The sequence below is a fragment of the Phaethon lepturus genome, unplaced genomic scaffold (assembly GCF_000687285.1).
Source record: "Phaethon lepturus isolate BGI_N335 unplaced genomic scaffold, ASM68728v1 scaffold38498, whole genome shotgun sequence".
NCBI lineage: Eukaryota > Metazoa > Chordata > Aves > Phaethontiformes > Phaethontidae > Phaethon > Phaethon lepturus.
In genome coordinates this window covers 1-218 of record NW_010557527.1, presented here as the reverse complement: position 1 = coordinate 218, position 218 = coordinate 1, and the positions used below count along the sequence as shown (strand labels likewise).

Below are 218 nucleotides of genomic sequence, written 5' to 3'. Positions count from 1 at the left end.
GACCCCAAAGGGGGGCCCCCCAGCCTCTGCCTGGGCCGGTGCGGCTGCCCCCTGGGTGCCGGTCCCGGCTGCCGGCGGGGAGCCCCTCTCCCAGGCGAGCGCCTCGTCCCAGCAAACCTCTGCCGGGCCCTGGGATTTCCCCCCCGGCACCACTGCAGCCTCCGACCCTTGGGGGAAAGCGCCCTTGACTTCTGGCTTCCCTCCTGTGGACCCCTGGG

General features: G+C 74.3%; 1 protein-coding gene across 1 annotated transcript in view; it reads left to right on the top strand.

Moving 5' to 3' along the window:
• EPN3 (epsin 3) overlaps nucleotides 1-214 on the top strand; it is a gene marked incomplete at its 3' end in the record, with an annotated part of 4364 nt that extends 4150 nt beyond the window's left edge. Inside the window, exon 7 of the mRNA XM_010292784.1 lies at nucleotides 11-214. Coding sequence (XP_010291086.1) covers nucleotides 11-214 — 204 coding nt within the window. The remainder of the gene's footprint in view (nucleotides 1-10) is intronic.
• Nucleotides 215-218: the final 4 nt, after the last annotated feature.